This window comes from Lepidochelys kempii, chromosome 1 (assembly GCF_965140285.1).
Source record: "Lepidochelys kempii isolate rLepKem1 chromosome 1, rLepKem1.hap1, whole genome shotgun sequence".
NCBI classification, from domain to species: Eukaryota; Metazoa; Chordata; order Testudines; family Cheloniidae; genus Lepidochelys; species Lepidochelys kempii.
The window spans coordinates 256,892,204-256,911,182 of NC_136380.1; the positions used below are offsets into that span (position 1 = coordinate 256,892,204).

At 52.4% G+C, this 18,979-nt stretch overlaps 1 protein-coding gene across 3 annotated transcripts in view; it reads left to right on the plus strand.

The window, feature by feature from the left end:
- The window catches only part of TOM1 (target of myb1 membrane trafficking protein), a 29,548-nt gene extending 16,785 nt beyond the window's left edge, over positions 1 to 12,763 (plus strand). For 2 of the 3 annotated variants that reach the window (XM_073324878.1, XM_073324897.2), the window contains exons 7-16: positions 1,023 to 1,139; positions 1,696 to 1,829; positions 2,675 to 2,708; positions 3,353 to 3,461; positions 3,900 to 4,020; positions 8,208 to 8,283; positions 8,667 to 8,729; positions 10,571 to 10,630; positions 11,439 to 11,478; positions 11,558 to 12,763. In XM_073324878.1, coding sequence (XP_073180979.1) covers positions 1,023 to 1,139; positions 1,696 to 1,829; positions 2,675 to 2,708; positions 3,353 to 3,461; positions 3,900 to 4,020; positions 8,208 to 8,283; positions 8,667 to 8,729; positions 10,571 to 10,630; positions 11,439 to 11,478; positions 11,558 to 11,697 — 894 coding nt within the window. In that variant the 3' untranslated portion in view covers positions 11,698 to 12,763. The remainder of the gene's footprint in view (positions 1 to 1,022; positions 1,140 to 1,695; positions 1,830 to 2,674; positions 2,709 to 3,352; positions 3,462 to 3,899; positions 4,021 to 8,207; positions 8,284 to 8,666; positions 8,730 to 10,570; positions 10,631 to 11,438; positions 11,479 to 11,557) is intronic. The other variant, XM_073324888.1, reaches the window with a different exon arrangement.
- The last annotated feature ends 6,216 nt before the right edge of the window (positions 12,764 to 18,979 follow it).

Consider the following 18,979-nt stretch of genomic DNA (forward strand, 5'->3'; position numbering starts at 1 on the left):
GCAGAACACAGGCCCAGTGCTGCTGCTGCTGCCGCCTCCCCTCACTTTGAAGCTCTTGGTCACAACACAGCTGCCCCTGGGCTCCCCCTTCCTCCGGACGGTGCTGCCACTCTAGAACGCCCTAGGGACTCAGTCACGCCAAGCTGCGATGTCACCAACACGGAGCAGTGACATCCCAAAGGAATCCGCCCAGGATGAGCTTAAAAAGGAGATGGCATCTCCTGATGCACAGCCACACAGGTGAGGAGTGGTGCGGGGACACAGATTTTACAGGAACAGGCTCCTGGCTTCCATTTCCTCAACGTCTCATCATGGCGACAGTTTGCTCAGCCAGTGCCTCATTTTCATCTCTCTTTGCCCCACTCCCAGCTGATTTTTCTCCACGTGTATGAATGACTCTCCTGGCTGTCAGCTCTGCCCGGGGAGGAAGTGTCCGGAAGCCAGTGATTCCACTCTTTTCCCTGTCCATGATCCTCCACGCTGCCATTGACTGAACATGACATCAGATTCTCACCTCCCTTCCCCTAGAAGGATGGAATTATCCAGCTTCTAGCAGACTTAGTGCCCTTGCACTAATGGGAGGTGAATTAACTGCTCTCCAAGGCTTATTAGCCACTTCTGTCACTCAGCGCAGGCTCACGCTCGGACTGAGGTTAATTTTGTTCACCTGCACTGTTCGTTTTGCAAGTGAGACTCTCTGAATGGTTGCAAAGGGGGACCTGGGTCACAACAGCAGCTTGTACCAGTGCATAAAATGCAGGAACTCAGCCTGGAGATTGAGGCCTGGCAGCAGAAGTTATTGGTGGTGGCCTGGGTTCTATCTCCAGCAAATGGAGCCCCGTGAGATGGTAACTAGAGGGCCTAGAAAATTCCCAGCTGGTAGAGCTCCTGAGACTGTAACCAAGGAGTCAGAGTCATGTCTGCCGCAGTAGCAGTTCTTTTAGCCCTTAACCCTGTAGCCTTCCTTAGCCCAGGCTGTGGGCAGTCAGATCCTGGTCAGCACTTTCCTCTTGCCTTTGCAGATTGGGAAGCTGCGCAGCGAGCTGGAAGTGGTGAACGGGAATGTGAAGGTGATGTCCGAGATGCTGACAGAGCTGATGCCCGGACAGGCTGAGCCCTCTGACCTTGAACTCCTTCAGGTAAGGAATCTCCAGCAGACGTCTGAGGCGGAGAGAGAAATACGAAGAGCTCGGCTAAGTGCTGGCTCAGTGAACTGAGTGGTGTTCACGCCCTGCAGGGAGAGAAATTGCACTTAGCTGCTAGGGGGCTGGGCATGTTATGGAGAGAATTATTTAGGGTGGGCTTTCACAGAGTATAATGAGGAGTGACAGGATGAAATTTAGAAAGGGGAAAATTTAGTCTGAACTGCAAGGAAAAGCTGCCCACCAGTGAGAGCTGTTAGGCCACGGAATAGTCTCCCAAGGTGGTTGACTGTCTATTTCTGCCTGGGAAATAGGGCATTTCTACTTAACCAGGGGCCCAGTCTTTAGCTTTCCTGAGCTGGGAGACCCAACCAGGCCAGTAACCGTAAGAGCCCCTCATGCTAGTATCCATGGGCTTGGCTTTTACCTTCTCGCTGGCAGAGACCCAATAGTCTTCGACTATTAAACCCAGAGCCCCCAATGCTGTGAACTCTCAGGCTACCCCTGTGTCCTTGGCCTGACCATTGCTGTTCCTTCTTCTCACCATGGGCAGGAACTTAACCGGACGTGTAAAGCGATGCAGCAGCGCGTGCTGGAGCTGATCCCCCGTATCCTCCACGAACAGCTAACGGAGGAGCTGCTCATCGTCAACGACAACCTCAACAACGTGTTCCTGCGCTACGAACGGTACCCCAAAGCCTCGTGCCCCCATCCTCTCCCTCCCTGCCTCTCACACAGCAGCCCAGCTCTTTCCCAAGGAACAAGCCACGGGCTCGTTCTCCCATGGCAGCTCCCATTCTGCCCCATGTACTGTCTGTGTCTTTCCGTGAATGTAACTGGCAAGGCCTATCAACCCGGGTCCGCCGTCTTCCCTCGACTCAAGAAAACACATGGTTGTCTCCACTCCAACTCGTGTTGGTTCATCTCTGTCCCTTCATGATGCTGGCCTTTGTGTAATTATTGATGGGACATAAAGAGATCTCTGCAGCACAGCCCTGAAGGGGCAGATGGGAGGAGGGATCTGCCTTTGGGCTGCACAGGAGAGCTTCAGAGCAGGCCCCCAAGCCGCGAGGCTGCTGAGTAGAACAGAGAGGGTAGATACCCAGACCTCTAGCATGGGCAGAGGCATCGGCCACTCTCCTACATTCCACCTGCCCCTCCTGTAATACTAGTAGGAGATTTGAATGAATCCTGGGAGGAAGCAAGGGGATTTCCCCCTCTCCCATCGAAAAGGAAAAGCTACTCCTGGGTCACTTGGGGTGGGAATACTTCCAGGGGGGCATTAGACCCTTTCCTGTGCCATCCGCCAGGACATGCCCCCTTTGGATTTCCTCCAGTATCTGTTACCTTGGGTCAGACTCAGGTCCCAAACAGGGGTCTCTCCTTCCTCCAGGTGTGAAGGGGCAGGCCGAGCCAGCCCTTGGAGTGAGGGGTTAAGCCAGAAGGATCAGGGTGAATAATTACTTGAAATGCTTGGAAGCCATGAAAGCTCTTGCGATAGAAAGTCGTCTCATTTCACCTCTTCCTTGCAGGTTTGAGCGGCTCCGGGCTGGCCAGCCCATTAAGGTAACTCTGAGCTCCCTTCCCGTGCAAGGTTCTGGGCATCTTGCAGATAAGAATGTACCAAAGCCTGGTTTGCATCCTCCATGCCCTGCTGTTTTTGGGTTGGGTGGAGGGAGAATCGCTGTGCCTTTCTCACAGGCTGTAAGCACTGCTCTGAAACCCAGCTGGTCTGCTGCACTGTCACGTGGGAAAATGTTTCATTCCCAATCCCAAAGTCTCGTCTAGGGCTGGCAGCAATGTGGGTGTCCAGCTTGGTCTCTCAACCTGGGGGTTGTGACCCCTAGACCGACGGCAGACAGGTGTCGGGGTAGCAACCACCACGCTTGTCTTGTATTGCTCAGCGATGGGCAGGTCCCTGCGTGGAAAAGGATCAGAGGCACCAGAATCAGCACTGCTGTGGCCTCTGAGCTAGCACCTGACCTGCTGGCATCCAGGAGAGATGGGAGGATGGTGACCTAGGGAGAATTTGCTTTGACACCATTCACAGCCCACTCCCTGCAAGGAGAAGGGGGCAGACCCTGTGGCCTAGGTCTCTTGCTGAGGAGGGCCTCCGTCTCAGATGCACGTGGTGAGGGGAACGGGCAGGGATCAGTGAGGGCTAAGCCCAGGCTTCAGGAGTAGAAAATAACTCTCCTCTCTCCCCAAAGGTCCCAATTGAGGTGGAAAACAGTTGGATCAACAAGGGGCCCAGTGCTCCTCTGATAGACAAGCCGCCCGAAGCTGCCAACAGCCTCTCCTCTCAGCTGGCTGGCATAAGTAAGTAACCAAGCAGTGGCCTCTACTGGGTGTGGAGCTCCCCAGGGAGGGGCACAGGGGCGTCAATTGGCTAATGTTTGTAGAGTGCTCTGGGGACAGGAGGCATGAGGGAAATCAGATGCATTGTTTGTAATTATTAGGGTGTGACTTAACCTGTCTTGAAGAGACATCACCCAGGAATCAGTGCAGAAAGCTGGTGAACCTGGTGCTCTTGATGGGCCCTTGTCTGAACTGCAAATGCATCCATTGAATAGCCGTAGAGATGGATTTTCCCCTGCAGCCAGTGCCCAGAAGGAGAGGAAGGGGGCCCCGAAGCAGAAGTTGAACATTTTTTAATTAGCATCAAGCTTTCAGACTAGCTCCACAAGCCTCCACGCTCTGTCTCATGGTGTGTCCCTTGTGCTGTGGATGTACCTTGCTCCCCTCTTGCCCCCGCAGATCTGGGCTCCGGCAGCGTCAGTGCGGGGCTGCAGTCCCTAGACAGCTCTGGCAAACTGGAGGAAGAGTTTGACATGTTCGCCTTGACACGGGGCAGCTCGCTGGCTGAGCAGCGCAAAGAGTGAGTGGCGGCTCCTGTTTTCTGCTCCCCTTCGTGTTCTCTGAGCGTGTTTGATTGCAGGGTACAGGGAGGAAAAGGATCACCTGTGTTGGGAGACCTGAGTTCCCAGCTGCTAATCGTTCCTGAGAGTCCTGAGGCTGAGGAGGGAGCCAGCGCTTTCCATGTACTATTGTGGGGCAGGGTTTCTGCTCTCATTGCTTTGCTCTTAGCTGTTTCCCCTAAGGCCTTTGTTATGCCCTGTCAGGGATGGGAGAAGGAATGTCTGTATGTCACTTGCCTGTTGGTCACAGAGGGGGTGGCTGGGCTGGGCAATAAGGGATGGATACATAGGACTGGAGTGATTGTGCCTCCTTGGCGCTGTCTGAATTTTTGTGTAACACAATACCCCAGGTGGGCTGGCAGCAACGGGGATTGAACTTGGGACCTCTAGATCTCAAACCATGAGCACTTAGCGGGTGGCAGTGTGACCTAGTAGATAAAGTATTGGACTAGGACTCAGGAGACTTGGTTTTTATTCCTAGCTCTGCCACTGGCCTGCTGGGTGACCTTGGGTAAGTCAATTCCCCTTTCTGTGCCTCAGTTTCCCCATCTGTAAAAGAGGAGGAGATGATGGCACTGCCCTCCTTTGTCAAGTGCTTTGAGATCCGCTGATGAAAAGCGCTGTGTAAGCACTATTGCGGCTTCAGCTAAAGAGCCCAGCTTCTGTAGCTCAGCCTCTGCCCTTGGACTAGCCACTAGAGAGCCACGGTCTTTGGTTAATCTTGGTTCTGGTGCCTGTGCTTCAAGTTTAAAACCATGAGCTCCCAGGCCCTAACCCACAAGAGCGCGTCGTGCTATCCTCTGTTCCTTACAGCAGACCGAGGGAGTCTTTAGGATTGATCCTTCCCCTGCCCAGTCTGCCTCTCACACTGCTTCTGGGAATTGAAGCTGCAGCAAAATAACTTACAGCTTTAACTGATTCATTCTTCGCAGCTTTAGCCAAGTGAGACGGAGTTTATTAACCCCTTGAGTGGAGCTGGTTGATATAGGAGCGTTGCTGATGAGGAGCAGGGCTCTGGATTAGGAATACAAATCACCCCACTAGGTGGGCCAATGCTCTGTGAAATCTCGCCCTGGCCTGCTGTACGGGTTTAGATCCTTGATCCATCTAGCCTGCTGTCCTGTTTCCAGGGAGTCCAACCGTGAAACATTCTGGTTCATTTCTGGTTCATGTTCATCGATATTTCCTAACTCTCTGGTTCAGGAGTGGCAGAAGCACCCTAAAAGTGGGAGGCCACAGGTGCCCGAACCATGGCCCCGCGTCCATGCCACCCTCAAGGCCCTGCCCCTTCTTCCCGAGGCCCCACCCTTGCACTTCCTTTTCCCTCCAAGACCCTGCCCCACCTCGTTCCACTCGCCCCCTGTCGCTCGTCCTTACAGCTGGTAAAAAGCAGGGGGGCCCCTGCCCACCGCCCCCATTCTGGCACCCCTGCTCCAGTTTGCCTCTGGTTCAGGCACTAACTTAGAATGATGGTTCAGTAACTGGTTCAACCACGCTGAATCTGTTTGAACTGGTTCAAATACATTCCTGCGGATTAAGGTCACGCACTCTTATGTTGCCGTTGTAACTCCTAGCAAAAGAATACAGTGATACATATTTCTTTCACTGTAGAAAAACGATTTTTTTTTAAACAAGTTCTTTGCACGCACTAGTACAACATGGTCCAGAACTCTGTCATATTTCACCGCTGAGGTGACAAACTGAATGTCAGCCCAGAAAATGCCCTATCTTGCCCTATCTTACTACACTGCCTTGTGTAGCAAGAACAAGCAGGAGGAAGGAGGAGGCAGAGAGGGGAGGGAGGTGTTTTGGGGGTTGTAGTTCCCTTCTGTGGGAAGTCCTCTACCTGGGCACAACAGCCAAGAGAACTACCCATCCCAGAACCTCTCTCTTGGCTCATCTCCTCCTCTGGCTTCCTGGGAAGTGTAGTCTCTCCCCCTCTCTTTAAGAGTGCAGCCAAGACAGACCCTTTCTCAGTACCCTTCTCCCCCGAAAATGCTCCCTCATTGTCTGATTATTGAACCTGTTGTTTTGAACCAGTTACCGGGTTTTGGTTTTTTTGGTTTCAATTCCAATTCGGGCTCAATGTGACTGAGAGGTTTTCAGGTCATAGTTTATTGTGGTTCACTCAAAGCACTTCTCTGAACCGATTTTCGGGTGCGGTTCAACTCCCTGCCTGTTTCTGCCGGTGGCCAGTGCTGACTGGACCAAAGGCCAAACACTGACTGCCTCTTCTGCTAAGCCAGTTCCACCTGCAGAGCTTGCCAAGTGGACGTGAAAATGTGCAGTTGTGTGACAGAAAGCCTGGTTCCCGGGTCGATCCAGGCAACATTTTGGCTTGGTAACTAGCTCTCTCTGCTGCCGCTGGAACACATGTTGTTGAGGGGGTTGTGCTTGAATACAGACACCGATGAAAACTCGTCTGGGTCCCAGGATGGACGTACCTGGCACAGCACTTAGCACTGAATGGTTTAATAGCTGTCACTTTTACCAAACGGTGGTTGGGCTATAACCTGAAAGCAACCATGTGAGGACGAGGGTGCACAGGCTGTGCGCGTGATATGCTGCGGGCAGAGTGCTTTCAACGGGCCATCTGCAGAGAGCTGGGGTGCAGTGGAGCTGCATGGACAGAGGCAGGATGGGGAAGGAGCATCGTAGCCAACAGCACCTGATTTTGTAATGAAACCTGATCTCCTGGCATGTGCTCAGTGCGCTCCCTTCCCCCACCGTGCTGGACGGCCGTCTAGGGGCTGGGCAGGAATGGAAGTGTATCCTCGCCAGCATAACCCGATCCTCCAGGGACAGGGACCTGTGATCGTTCCAAAAACGAGGCATCTTCTATTTATTTCTCGCCACCCCCTTCAGCCGGCTCTCGCCGCCCTTGCGCTTGCTCTCCTGCCAGCCAGCCTCTGCACTTGCTGACTCAGGCTTCCTGTGCCACCAGCCCTGCGTCTCCCTCTCTCTGTGCTGAGCTGCTCCCCCGCTGCTGTCGGACCAGGGCGCCTCTGCAGGAGATCCCAGCAGTGGGGCCGGGGCATCCCCCTGGCCCCGTGACTCATGAGTACCTGGGCTCAGCAGTTCTGGAAGCACCTCAAGCCCTTCTTGCCCTTCTTTCTCATCAGCGGCATGGTGGCAGTGCTCTACTTCATCCTCAACGCCATCGTCCACAGCGGGCCCTTCACCGACAAGAACTTCTTTGAAAAGTTTGAGCGCAAGTGGCCCAAGCCCTTGCCCTCCAATGAGAGCAGCTAGATGACGGGAGCTCCCCAGCTCACAGGCCTCCAGCGCTGGGACGTCATCCAAGGTGGCTTCGTTCTCCTGGAATAGGAGCTAGTCTCTCTGGCCTGCACTGGTCCGATGAGGACTGCAAGCAAATTGAGAGGGAGTGACGTAGAGGAGGAGGCAGATAGGTGGTGTGTGTCTGAAAGAGAGAGAGAGAGATCTTGGGTGAGATGTGTTTGTGTGTGGCAAGGTCGTTGTATTTGCACACTCATGGGTGTTAAGGCCAGAAGAGACCATTCTGCTCGTCGGGTCTGACCTCATGTGTTACACAGTCCGTGGAATCTCAGCCGCTAGTGGGTTCATGACTGTCAGTGAGGGTGTGATGGGTGGGGTCTGTTTGGGCGACGTGTTTGCATGGGGAGGGGTGAGGTGGGTGAAGTGTGCTTGTGTTGGTGCGGGTTTTTGTTTCGCTCTGGGCCCTTGTACAGCCATTGTAACCCACTGGTCGGTGTGTATTGTGTTCCCCTCTCTGCCCAGTCCAGAGAAGATGTCCGTCTGTTCCAGATCTCAGGCTGGCTCTCCAGCTCTCGCTTTTAGCTCTGGAGGTCCCTGGTTTCATCCTTGGTGTTGGCCAAGATGGTGGCCCAGCCATCGTACAATAATGTCCCAGTACCTTCTTGTGGTACCTCACAATCTTGCTGCAGTGTTTGGGTTGGACCTTACTGTAGTGTTTCTAACAAGCCAGTGTTTGCACGCATCTGAGATCTCCTAAATCTCTCAGGGAGATCTTCAGGGTCGCAGCAAGCAAGCTGTAGTGTGGTCAACAGCCCTGAATATTTATATGTATGAATTCCGCTAGGAGCTTGCCCCCTTGTGTATTCCTGCCACTTCTATGCGTTCACTTTAGCCTGCTGCTCTCTTTCAGGGTAAAGTATGAAGACCCCCAAGCAAACAAAGGGCTGGCTGGAGCCCTAGATGCCCGGCAGCAGAGCACAGGAGCGGTAAGTGGCCGTGGGGCTTTCCACACCCCACCAGTAATGGGCCCATCCTTCCTGCCCAACGGCAGTGCCAGTCAACGAGGTCCATTAGGGTAGAGCCTCCCAATGTATTTCATGCAAGCCAATCCTTAACCAGTGTGATGGTGGTAATTTCCAGTCGTCGCTAAACCTGGGCCTGGATTGGATTTGGTCCCGGAGTGGTGTGAGGCTCCCTATCCCCTTCTCCAAGCCCCCGAGCAGAGGTGGACTCCTTCTTTGTCCTGTAGACTCCTGCTCCCCACCCTCCTGGAGTTCTGGATGGTCAGGGATTGACTTGCTCTGCTCCCATCCTCTCCTCAACCTCCCACTTCGAAAGCAGCCCTCAGTGCAGCCTCTCTCTTAAGCAGATGGAACCTAGAGCTTCCATTGATGGAGCCCCACTAACTAACTGGATGGTGCAGCAAGGAATGGTGAGGAGGCGCATAGCCGGTGGAGAGCAAAGAGAGCCGGTGCTGCTGGGCTAGGGTTTGAAACTGGTACAGCGTCTGGGCACACACTGCAGGCAATGGGAGAATGGCTGGGCAATGAGGAGCCCGGCCAAACCCCAACATTCCTGAAGGGCACCCTGGACTGGGCAGGTAGTAGAGACTAAGAGGAAAGAAGCCAGAGGCTGTGGCTCCTCACCTGGTGTAGTCATGCCCTAGGAGAAATCTGTAGGGATTGAACCCAGGACCAAAAGCATAAGCATCTATCGCTTTAGCGAAAGGGCCGGGTCTGGATAGGTGCGCCAGTCTGGTGTTCCGTCGCTGTCAGCCTAAGCAAGGGCATCATGATGAGTGCTGGGATTTGAACGGCTGCTGACCTCTGATTCTCAGGACTGGGGAGAGTGCAGTGCACATTACCCCAGTGTGGCGTGTTGTCCCTCTCTGGTAGCTGGACTGTGTAAATCGGTTTGAGGCTGCTACTGCCTCGAAGCTACTGAGCCTGGTCCTTCAGCTCAAGCAGCAGGGCCTGTGCTTTTAGACCCAGAGGTCTCAGGTTCAGTCCCTGGGGCAGCAATACACTCACAGGGCTTCTCCTTTCAGGCTGAGGCTTCAGGCTTCCTAGCAGCGCCCAGCCCAGAGAAACCTCTGGTCTGGGAAGTCCCCACACGCTGTCCAGTTAGCTTGTAAAAATCTCTACTCTCTATAGCCTTGGGGATCCCGCTCAGGACAGATTGAAACCTCCATAATCGCAGCCTGCCCCCCACCAACCATGGTAACTACCTGAGGGCTTCTCCTCCCAGAGGAGCTTCATCTTGACACCAGGGAGGCTGTGGCAGTATCTGTCCAGAGGCAAGGGACTGGTTTGGAGGAACCTGCTCTTGGGAGGAGAGGGTTGCCGCTGAGCTTGGCTTTGCTGTTCCTTGTGGAGGGTTCCATGAATTTGGGAGACGAAGGGACAACAGCCTCCAAATGACCACCTCCTATTTCTGCTCGGGGAACCCGCAGCTGCTGCTTCTCTCTCAGCTGGTCCTGGGGCATGGTCTTGGGATAAGGATCTGAGGCTTTGGGCTCCTCTCCCCTTCCACAGTGGAATTGACCAATGGTGAAAGCACATCTGAAAGAGGCGCTTCCATGGGGGAGCCAGCAGTCACGTATCTCCACCTTAACTGTAGAGGAGTTTTCCCTCCTGTATGCATTTCCACAGCTTCCCCTTTGGCATCTCCAGCAACCTTCCCCTGCCCCTTCATTCCACAGTGAGCCACAGTTACACCTGGGCCTTCCTTCTTGCCAGGCTCACCTCTTCCTCAAATCTGACCCCACAGCGGTGATGTGAAGCCAAACCTGTGGCAGCCCCCTTGTCTGCAGTGTGGTGGGCTGTGATGTCACATGCTGTGGAACGGCAAATCTCATGCTCTTTGGGTCAGAATTGGCAGTGATAGCAAGGGGAATCCAGAAAAGTACCGCTGTGGACGTAGCTTCCTGTCTGAGCAACCTGGCTGAGTTTGAGCCAGTGCTGCCCTTCCAGACCGCGCTGTGCTGGAGAGGGGAATGAGCCCTGTAAAGGGAATAGGCCAGTGTCAGTACCCCAGCACCAGTCTCAAACCTCCAGCTCCCTCAGAAAGGCCCATGTGCTAGAAGATACGTCTGTGGGTAGGGAGAAGGCATAAAATGACACTGTTGGCTGGAAGAGCTGTGGTGGGATTGGCCAGTGCAACAAGGGGCTGGGCTCAGTGAACCTTGTGAGAGGGGGAGAGTTTCTGCCAGGATGGGTTTGAGAAATGTCCTCTCTTTCTCTGCTTCATTCCTCTCTCTTCCTTCAACTCCAGATCCCTGTCCCCCAGGCTGGCTTCATGGAGGATATCGAGCAGTGGCTTTCCACTGATGTGGTAAGTGAGGGGCAGAACGGGGTGGTTCCTTTGGCATTTCACTTACTGCTCAGGGCTGGCAATGAACTGTCTCTCCCCCTCGGCCCCAGGAGAGGCTCAAAATTCCCTGGATGTTGGCGATGACCGTCCAAGGCTCTTGCAGGTGGCAGTGCGGAACAGGTCGATGTGGGCAGGGGTTTCCCTCATGCTCCCTTCCTCAGAACACACCCCACTGACCTTCCCATGCTCCTTCATTCCACACTGCCATCCTCCTCCCCACCTCTCCGGATGGCCACTATGCCCAACCACCTCCTAGAGCCTGATCCTGCAACACTGAGGCGCGTGCTTAGCTCGACGTGTGTGCGTCGTCCCGGTGAAGTCAGCCAGGGTCTTGGAGCAGGACCTCCTGACTGAGGGGAGAGGGTGGGTAACAGGACCGGGAAAGGCTGTGCAGCGTGCCCCCAGTGCACTGCTGGGAGGGGGCAGCTGAGAGACAGCAGGGCGACCCAGGTGACCAAGGCTCTCCTGGCTGTGTGGTGAGCAAGGGGATTGGTGGGGTCTCTCATGTGGCGTGGAAGCAGAGGGTGTCTGTCTGCAGCCACAAGGCTGGCAAAAGGCTTCCAGGGAAATCTGATCTGGGTGAAGAGTTTTCTTGCCCTCCTGCCAGCTCTGTCAGCTGTTCCTGCTGGGGGTTGGGTAGAGAAACCTCCCCCTTTCCTGTCAGTAGGGGTGAGGATTGCAGTCCCATCTGCCTAGGTGGATCGGAGCGCTGTGTCCACCTGGGGTGCTCAGGCCTGCTTCCCAACATGTCTGTCTTCTCCTTTCCCAGGGGGAAAAGACGGAAGAGGCAAAGGGCGTCACCAGCGAAGGTAAGAGCCGCCGGCCCCTCCTTCCTCCTGAGCCCTTCTCAGAGCCCTCCTCGGCACTAACTCTCTCTTCCTGCCCCAGAGTTCGACAAGTTCCTGGAAGAGCGAGCAAAGGTGGCGGACCAACTGCCCGCACTCCCCAGCCCCCGAGCAGGGCCACCTGCCGCCTCCAGTCCGCACCGGAAGCAGGAGAAGGAAGACGACACTATGTTTGCCTTATGAACCCTATGGACTGGTGTGCTGTGGAGCAAGAGGACACACGCTGTGGTGCTCCATCCCTGCCAGGGGCCGGGAGAGGAAGGGCCCTGCGCCCCCATTGCTCTCCTCTCACTCCTCCCCTCCACTTACCAATCTTAGGCTGCTTTGGGGTTAAGTTAATTATTGCTGTGTTTTGGGGACATCATGGAGTAGGCCCACGAAGAGCGCTGGTGAAGCTGCTGGAGATGTTGCCAGACGAGTCTGGGGGCCCTGGGGTATCTTATTGTGATGGGGGCAAGCGGAGGGCTCTCCCCACCCTTCTTTCCAGTGAAATCACTGTAACCCCTCCTGAGAACTGGCAGCCGGGAGGTGTCCGCATCTGGGGTCTTTCCTGCATCTCCCACGTCTAGCTGGGGCGCTCTGTTCTAGGCTGCTCTCCAGATTGGGTCCCCTCCCTACCTCCCTGCTGCTCTCAGGGCTGAGCTTTGCCCATCCCCTGCTGCAGTGGGACGCGCAGGGGTGGGGCGATTGCAGTGATGGGGAGAGCACTGACAGCAGGGAGGCCTCTAGTATTTGTTTCCCTGTCGCACAAGCACATATATGCAACACCCCCCTTGTGCCCCCAGAACCCTACTCGGGGGCCGTGTGATTTTGTCACCCGTAGTCCAGGTACCGAATCTCATGGCTGGAGATGGGGAAGGGGCTGCAAACGGTACCAAATCCGAGGGTGGAGGGGTGCGTGCAGTCCCACTCTGGAAAGGGGGGCAAAGGGGCAGATGTGCCTTCAGCAAACGCTTTGAGGTGAATTGCTTTGATTCTTGGATCTCCTTTAGTCTCCGTCCCCCCGCCCCGGACTTAACTCCCCCCATGACGTCCAGCTAAGCCTCCCCTTGTTCCCGCTGTGGAATGGGGGGGGGTGAGAGGAGAGTGTCTCTGAGAGAAAGAAGAGAACACTTTAAACAAACAGTGCATGCTGCCCTATGCAGACATGGCAGGGGAGGAGCGTGCAAGGCCTGGGGCTAATGCTGATTATTCCTGTAACCTTGGAGACTTGCCTTTTGTATCGCACATTAAACAAGCAACGTCCTGACCCTCTTGGAGAGTGTGTGCTGCCGCCCTTGTGGGCAGAGGAACCTGGGGAGCCAGACTGCTGAGAGCAGGAGCGGACACCGGCTCGGGGTAGGAGGGGAGCGGGGGGACCATGACTGCTGAGAGCGGGCACCCTCTGAACCTTCATATTGTGATCACCCTGATCAATGTCCTGAACCTGTGGGAAGCGTCAGCAGGAGCTAACCCCTCCTGTCTCCAGCAGGTAGCTGCTGCTGGATCTGCTCTTTGTTCATTTAAAGATTTCCACTAAATAAAAGCTCTGCCGAAGCGGTGGGGAGGGGAGTTCCCTCTCCAGCCATGCACTGCAAGCTGCTAGACGACTGGCTCGCTTGGAAGCAGCGCAGGGATGGGGGTCACTTAAAGGGCAACTGAATAAACTGGACACTTTCCTTTTGCCCCGCTCTGTAGGAAAGGGTTAGATCAGTGGAAGGTGTTTGAACCTGAAAGCCTTTCTCCACTAACCTGGAGTCTCAACTGAACACCTCAGAGGCAGAGAGAAGGAGAGTACAAGAGCTGGGAGTCGAGCTGGTATGTGCTTGTATGTACCTGTGCTGGAACAAGTTGGGTGGCAGTTCAAGCTACCCTCCCCCTTTGCAGAGCAGCTGGGCTTAGGGTTTATTACCTGGCCTCTCCAGCTTTCCAAGATGATGGGAGCATCTCAGCTGGGTTGTCCGTTAAGCCTATGAAGCAGGATATCTCATTCCAGTGCCCGCAGCTGCAATGGTGACCTGTGTGTGATTCTGGAGGAAGGAGGAGTAAAGGACCATGGGTGGGAACTCTCCATCCAGCTGCTGTAGAGTGGGTTTAGACAGGAAGGTTCAAGTTGTGCAGCAGATCCAGCCTCCTATTCTCTCTGAATGCACTTTCATCTCTGACAAGTTGCCATCCCTTTGAGCACAGGTAGGTCCAGCAGAGAGTGGGAAGGAACTGCCAATCACCCTCTGTCCCAGTTCTACCTGATGATGTCTTCATTTAGTGCCTTACTGATGTCTGGAAGCAAGGAGGAAGTTTATTTGTCATTGCTAACTCCCTCTGGTTGTAATGATTTTGGGTGTCCCAGTCAAGTCCCTGATTGGGACAGGCGTCCACATCACAAAAATGTACATGACGTACCTAGGGCATTGTAGAGGTTAATCAGGTACGGTTTGTAAAGTATTCTGTTGGAGTTGAAAAGGGATATGTATGTGCTTTGTGTCTCCATTATGCTTATTATTGGAGGGCTTATGGGTGCCTATTGCATTGCAGGAAGAGCTGGTCAACGTCCCCCCAAGACTAAAGGCCTGCACCTCAACTGAGGCAAAGGAGCCACAGAGCCCAGAGAGTAACTGATTCCAGAGGAATCAAATGCAAAAACAAGGATGGGAGTGTGCAGGTCACAGGGTCAGAACCAGGGATCCCACGGGGGACACCAAGCAGAGCATTCTGTGCCCGCGGCTCGTCAAAGGAATCCAAGGAGCCAGTGGACACCACCAAGAGGAACTCACCCCAGATATGTGAACCATCAAGGGAGCAGAAACAGGCCCCTCAGTCGCAGAGCACTACCTCCATCAAACTTCCTCCTCCTGGTCTGATGGATGGCTGTCTTGGCTGTTGCCAGGAGCAGGCTGAGGAAGAGCTCTTGCGACTTTGTGGGGCCATGGCTGGCATATGCAAACCAAGGAGCTGCGGGGAACAGTGCAGGAGGAGGCTCTGGGGGAGATGGAAAAGAGGTGGCAGCAGGTTTGCAGGTAGTGAATGTTGAAGATAAGGCAGTTTAACAGCAGATTTCTATTAGGACCCCATTTTCACATGTTCTTGGTTTGCTCAAGCGTTCTCCCTTGAGGACTGAACCAAGGCTTGAGAGGCAACAGAACTAAAACGAGGGGGGATGCTGTTTCTTGCAGAGATTAAGTTGTTAGAAGAGCTCTCATTCTAGTCTCTGTTGTAGCCCCTTTTATGACAGCTCAGCCACCACCCAAGAGCCTCAAAGCCCACTTAACCATGAATATTGCCCTCCCTCCCCATGCAACCCCTGGTGTAGGAGCAGGAAAAGGAGGCAGGGGTGTGGCTGGAGTACTCCGCACTCTGCTATTCTGGGCTGATAGAGCAATCTGTGGGGTTGCTCTAACATACACTGAGGATGTCACAAAATCAGGGCAACGGCACCTGTATTTTCCCATTGTGGTCCAGACAGGACACCCATTATCATGCTTCCAGTTCTCCACCTGTTGCCTCTCTTGGGAGGAGGCCTGCATTTCCCTCCCTTCTGACCAGGTGTTTCCAGGCTGCACACGTTCCTGCCTTCACTATGTTCTTCCCAGCAGAGACAGGCTGCCCATGGATACCTGCTTGCTTTTCCTTTAGAGATGGTTAACAGGTGTAATTGCCACAGTTATGTTACCCACGCAGCACTTCCTACGCAAGCCTACTTTAAGATAAAGTAAAAAGCACTACAGCAAAAATATTAAAAACAATAAAAGAACCTGCATGCATGCTAATAAGCTTACCAGCAATCACACGGACTCTGGCAGCAGCAGGCCTTCAACACCCCCAGCTGGGGGGTTTCCTTTGTGATTGCAAGTTCATCATAGCAACAGCTCAGAGCAAGCACCTAATCTTATGGGGCCTCAGCCCTTCCCTAAGGATTAGGACCCTCCATAGACCAGGGGTCCTGTCTGCCCAATCAGGAAGAAGGCCCTGAGCCAGTTTAAAACCAAGCTATTTGTCCAAACCCCTTTCTGTGTCTGTTGGTCCCTGGAGAATTCAGTTTGAGCTAGTGTATGCATCTGTCTCCGGGGAGAGTGGCTTCAAAGAGCTGACAACAGATGCATACACTAGCATCCCTGCCCCTAGAGAAGGTACGTACAATGCCACAATAACACATACACAATTGCATTTTTAACATAATGGACTTCAAAGGTATTAACCCTAATTCTATAAGGTTTATCTTAATTCCATAAGGTTTGTCCAGAATATTACAGGATATGGTCGGTCTGTCAGAAGGGGCTGGGCCCAGAATTCCAGAGGCACAGAGGTGGCGTAAAGCTGCTTTCTCCAACCACCAAGCTGTACTTCCGGAGAGATGCAGCTCAGAATCTGGAACGGAGCATCTGCAGGCTCTTGCTGCCCCCATCCAGGGCTGCCTGATTGAAGAAGGCAGTATAATGGAAAGGCAGCTGTACCCTGGCCAGAAAAGATCAAAGATCAGCACTCTATCTGAGCTCCCTATCTAGAATAGCCAGAGCCTGCAAGATAGAAGGCCAGAATAAAAGAACTTGGATGCCCTGGGAGATGGTCCCTCAAGCTGAAGACCCAGAATACTATAGTACAATTGGTCCTCATACAGGGCTCTGTGTCTCCTTACTGTCCTGCTCACCAGCTGGTTGGGTTAAGAAGAGTTTCTTCTTCAGAATAATGACAGGTTTCAGAGTAGCAGCCGTGTTAGTCTGTATTCGCAAAAAGAAAAGGAGTACTTGTGGCACCTTAGAGACTAACCAATTGATTTGAGCATAAGCTTTCGTGAGCTACAGCTCACTTCAATCCGATGAAGTGAGCTGTAGCTCACGAAAGCTTATGCTCAAATCAATTGGTTAGTCTCTAAGGTGCCACAAGTCCACCTTTTCTTTCTTCAGAATACGTTTTGTTGTGAACTTAGAGCTTTTGAAAGGTGCCAGGCTATCAGATGACTGGGAACGCTGAGTGGAGTCCAAACACTAAAGCAACACAAGGCCTGGCCCCCTCAATTGAGGGAGGGGCCACGGAGCCCAGGCATCAACTGTTAGCCCTGGAGAGTTAAGATGTTTTATTTGTCCAAAGAATATATGCCATCCTGGCAGAAGAAGTGCAAGGTTCACACTACCCTACTACTGTGCCTTAAGTCTGAGCTGGAGGGCCCACCTTTGGCCTGTTTGTTCCTTGGTCTGTCTGTTGAGACTACCACAATTATAAAACTCGAGCAGCAATGTTTATGAAAACACCTGTCCACTGGGCTGATGCTATCATTTCTAATTTAACAAAGCCCAACAGATGGTAATAACGTATAAGCACTGCAAAGCTGGAGTCTATTGGACGCAATGACCTACAAGTGAAAGGTTCTGCATCATGTTACCAACACCCTGAGTCAGGCAAGTCCCTCAAAGTCTTGGTTCTGTCTAAACGATGTTCTGTTTAGGCTCAAAAATTAAACCAACAGCAGAGATCAGTGTTGGTTTAATTTGTGACTTAAAGAATGAACGGGCAGTAGATTTGATTGGGGGTTTTGGGGTTTTTTTCCCCGTACAGTATGGAATAACTTGTGTAAGTCTCGTTGTGTTCACCAAAGTAAAAGGTAAACAGAGGAAATGCTCCTAAGCTAGTGTGAAATGTTGCTTTACTATCAGCTGATCCAGAAGTACCTCTGAATTCAGATGGAATTGTACAAGGTCTGTTTTTCTTTTCAGATTCCTCCCCAAAATTGTGAAGTTACCCATGAAACAACTTAAAATGCATTATTTCAACATTATGGCTATAAAAAAGACAAACTTAGACCACATTTAAATTAATTAAAAATGAACTTTATACACTTGCATTTTCGAATATTGAGCTTTTTTTTTTTTTTTTAAGTAACTTGATTATTTTGTAAAACAAGGTGACCACTAGAGGTCAGGTCAGCAGCAAGCTACTGTGCTCAGGACATGCTGTCTAAAATCAGACTGAAAATCTTTCAGGGTTTTGGTTGCCAAAGACCTAGTTAGTGGTTACCGAGCTGTGCAACCTTATGAAAACTCAGTACAGAATGTTACTATATTCTGTGTATTCACTCCTACCATAAACTCTTACAAAGATTCCTAGGGTGACTACTATAGAATTTACTTACGCTGATCTTTTGACCAAATTATGCTGTCTGGGCATATTTAGCCAGGCTGCAAATGGCCATAACATATTTACACCAGATCTGAATTTGGCCTGTGTCTGTAGAGAGTTACTCTATAAAGCACATACTATTCTGCATTATGTTCACAAGAATTTTACTCTCATTTGTATGTGTGTGGCTGTTAAAATATCAAAATCACACCCCTAGAAGCATGAAAAATTAGGGCCATTTTGTATCTGATGATAAAATCCAAAGAGTTTTAGGCTTTTTTTCAAGGACTTTTAACTAAAATACATCCTAATTCCCCAGTGATTGCACTGTAGTCTTGAGAATGTATTCAAAGGTAACCCCTTCCATGCATGCTCCTATCTCAATTTAGTATGGCTTTCAGGTGATTTGCCATCCGAATATTTCCCTAAAAGTGCTTTGTGATGGGGTGTGCTTGCCCTGCACTGGACAAGGAGGGCTTAACCCCATACTTTGGGCAGAGGAAGCCACGCCCCCTTCCCCTGCTGGGCATGCTCTAACTGGAGTGACAGTATAAAAGGGAGCAACCCAGCTCAGTCAGGGCTGACTACCACTGAAGAGGGAGGATGGCTGCTGCAGGCTCTTGCCTGGGAGCGGCTGGAGTCCGAGTCTGCAGAGGCGAAGCCCGCTGAAATCTGGACAGATACTCAGCTACCTGTAGATGCCCAGGAGACGTCGGAACTGTCTGCAGTTTCACAGGCTGGAGACACAGAGACCATGTTGTTGGAAGACAGGGCAGGAAGTAGCCCAGAGGGACTAGCCATTGACCCAGTTGTAGGACGAGGAACTAAGTCAGTGTATTTTCGTTGGATCCCTGCTGACCTAGGGTTAAGTATGCTCACTGCTGACTGGGACCTGGTGGAGTAGGGAGAGCCTGGGTCTCCCTACTCTGCCCACCACATGCCATGTGGTGGCCCATCCCCCACTAGCCATTGGGATACTCAGCCCTGTGAGGGAAGGTAGCTGTATTGAATCTGGCCACTAGGCTGCATAGCCCTGCGAGGGAGGGCTGCTGTATTTACTCTGGCCCCTAAGCCATACAGCCCTGAGGGTAAGGGTGGTTACACTCAGCCGTGGGGCTATAATGCCCCTCTCCCTGCCCCAAAGGGGGATGGGGTATATTTCTCTGTAACATGCTTATTTTAGAAAAATAAGGGAAATTATTTTCTGATGTGAAATTAAAATTAGTTCTGATTTCCTTTAGGTGATTCCTCCAAGGCAGTGTCCTGTGTTAAATACTTGATACCTTGTAAAAGGCTGACACTTTACTGGTGAACTCTTTTACACCTTGTTGGCTTATATACTGTACAGTGGCCAACTTTACTCCTGAGGGCATTC